A 2,198-nucleotide genomic window follows, 5' to 3' on the forward strand; every position below is an offset into this window, starting at 1 on the left:
TGTCCACACCATGGTTATGAACATTGGCGTGTGATTAGTTTTTTTTATGAAAGTTTGACACCTAAAATGCGCCAATTTGTACAAACCATGTGTAATGGAGAATTTTTTGACAAAGAGCCTGAGGAGGCATTTGAATATTTTGATTATCTTGCTGAAAATGCCCAATCTTGGGACACAACTGATGTGCATGATAGGTCTAGGCAGGTTGAGTCTAGTCATGGAAAATATATTGTAAATGAAGATGATGATTTGCGTGCTAAATTAACCTTGCTGTCTAGAAAAGTAGAAGCCATGGAATTGAAGAAAGTAAATGAAGTGCATGTTATCCCTAAATTTTCTGAGAAGTGTGGCATATGTGAGGATCATGAGCATTCAACTAATGAATGTCCCACGATCCCTGCTTTCAAGGAAGTATTGTTGGACCAATCTAATGCTGTAAACATGATACATAAACCATATTCTGGTCCTTACTCTAATTCTTATAATCCAGGATGGAGGAGCCACCCAAATCTCAGTTGGAGGGGTGACCAACATGTAACTCCAGCAACCTTGGCCCCAGGGCCCTCTCAACTGGCAATTCAAGCACCTCCAATGCAAAAGAAGGGACTTGAAGATACGGTTCAGCAGCTGAGTGTGACACTTCAACAGTTCATGCAAGGTCAAGCAACACTCAACAATCAGAATTCATTGGCAATTAATGACATACGGAGTTCCCTCACAAGGTTGACTACATCTTTAAGTACCCAAGAGAAGGGTAAATTTCCTGTACAGTCACAACCAAATCCACAAGGGCAGCCTCATCAAGTGCAAGCAATAATTGAGGATCCTGACTTAAAGTCGGTCAAAGCGATGACTACTTTAAGAAGCGGTAAGGTGGTAGACATTCCAGCACATGAGCCATACAATTCTGGTAAGGTCTCTAACCCTTCTAATAAAGATGGAGAGCATGTTTCTGATGTGCATGAGAAAATTCATTGTCCTATACCTGCTCCTTTTCCTCAGCGATTAGTTCCGTTGCATAAAGATAAGCATCTTGCTGAAATTCTTGAGGATTTTAGGCAAGTTAGGATTAACATCCCTTTGTTAGATGCTATTCAGCAAATTCCTGCCTATGCAAAATTTTTAAAGGATCTATGCACTGTGAAAAGAAAGTTGAATGTGCAAAAGAAAGCTTTCCTTACTGAGCAGGTTAGTGCTATCATTCAGAGTAATACACCACCTAAATACAAGGACCCTGGAGCACCTACAATTGCTTGTGTAATCGAAAATTCAAAAATTGGTCACGCTTTGTTGGATCTTGGTTCAAGTGTCAATTTATTGCCTTACACTGTGTATGAACAGCTTGGTTTAGGTGAACTGAAATCCACACCTATCATTCTGCAACTTGCTGATAGATCAATAAAAATGCCTAGGGGTATAGTTGAGGATGTTTTGGTTCAAGTTGATAAATTTTACTATCCTGTGGATTTTGTGGTGCTTGATATGAACTTGTCAAATCCATCTACTTTCCAAGCTCCTGTAATTCTTGGTAGACCATTTCTTGCTACATCTAATGCATTAATTAATTGTAGAAGTGGAATTTTGAAATTGAGTTTTGGAAACATGACATTGGAGCTGAATATCTTTAATACTTTCAGGCAACCTCAGGATTAAGAAGAAGTTAAGGAAGTTAATTTGCTGGAAAATATCCTTGATGAGGACTTTCACTTGAATCTTCCTTCTACTGATTTACATTTGTCATTAGAAAGTGTGCTAAGTGATGTAAATATACTTGATGATACTTCTAATGTTTCTTTCGCAGGAACCGGGCATGGGGTGCCTTGGCAACCAATGTTTGCAAAGTTGCCACCTTGGGCAGCACCTATAAAACCATCTTCAGATAACAGACACCATCTCATTGGAGCACTCAGGACACTCAAAAATTCAAATCTGAGGTTGAATAATTTTTTTTATGATGACCTTCACTTGTTTAAATATTGCTCTGACCAAATGTTTCGAAGATGTTTAGCCAACAAACACATCCAAAGTAAGATTTTTGATCCTGGTAAGTTAAGGTTTCGATGGAGTGGGCCTTATTTGGTTAAAACAGTTTTCCCTCATGGTGCTATTGAGGTTGCACCTGAAGAACTTACTTTGCATTTGCTTGATCCTAATTGATGGTTCTTGATCTATCCATTTTTTTTTTCATTATTGTCTTT

General features: G+C 38.5%; 1 protein-coding gene across 1 annotated transcript; it reads left to right on the forward strand.

Moving 5' to 3' along the window:
- The first annotated feature begins 291 nt into the window (after positions 1-291).
- On the forward strand, positions 292-1,711 carry LOC122301718. The gene is made up of 3 exons (XM_043113107.1): positions 292-1,140; positions 1,189-1,414; positions 1,638-1,711. The coding sequence occupies exons 1-3, from the start codon at positions 292-294 to the stop codon at positions 1,709-1,711; spliced, it is 1,149 nt and encodes a 382-aa protein (XP_042969041.1).
- The last annotated feature ends 487 nt before the right edge of the window (positions 1,712-2,198 follow it).

This window comes from Carya illinoinensis, chromosome 2 (genome assembly GCF_018687715.1).
Source record: "Carya illinoinensis cultivar Pawnee chromosome 2, C.illinoinensisPawnee_v1, whole genome shotgun sequence".
In the NCBI taxonomy this organism is placed as follows: domain Eukaryota; kingdom Viridiplantae; phylum Streptophyta; class Magnoliopsida; order Fagales; family Juglandaceae; genus Carya; species Carya illinoinensis.

Excerpts from the sequence above, each read along its gene's own strand:
- LOC122301718 (XM_043113107.1), top strand. The coding sequence starts at position 292 with ATGGAATTGAAGAAAGTAAATGAAGTGCATGTTATCCCTAAATTTTCT. Across the intron at positions 1,141-1,188 it reads TTTTAAAGGATCTATGCACT|GTTAGTGCTATCATTCAGAG; the intron begins GTGAAAAGAAAG and ends CTTACTGAGCAG. Across the intron at positions 1,415-1,637 it reads ATCAATAAAAATGCCTAGGG|GCAACCTCAGGATTAAGAAG; the intron begins GTATAGTTGAGG and ends TAATACTTTCAG.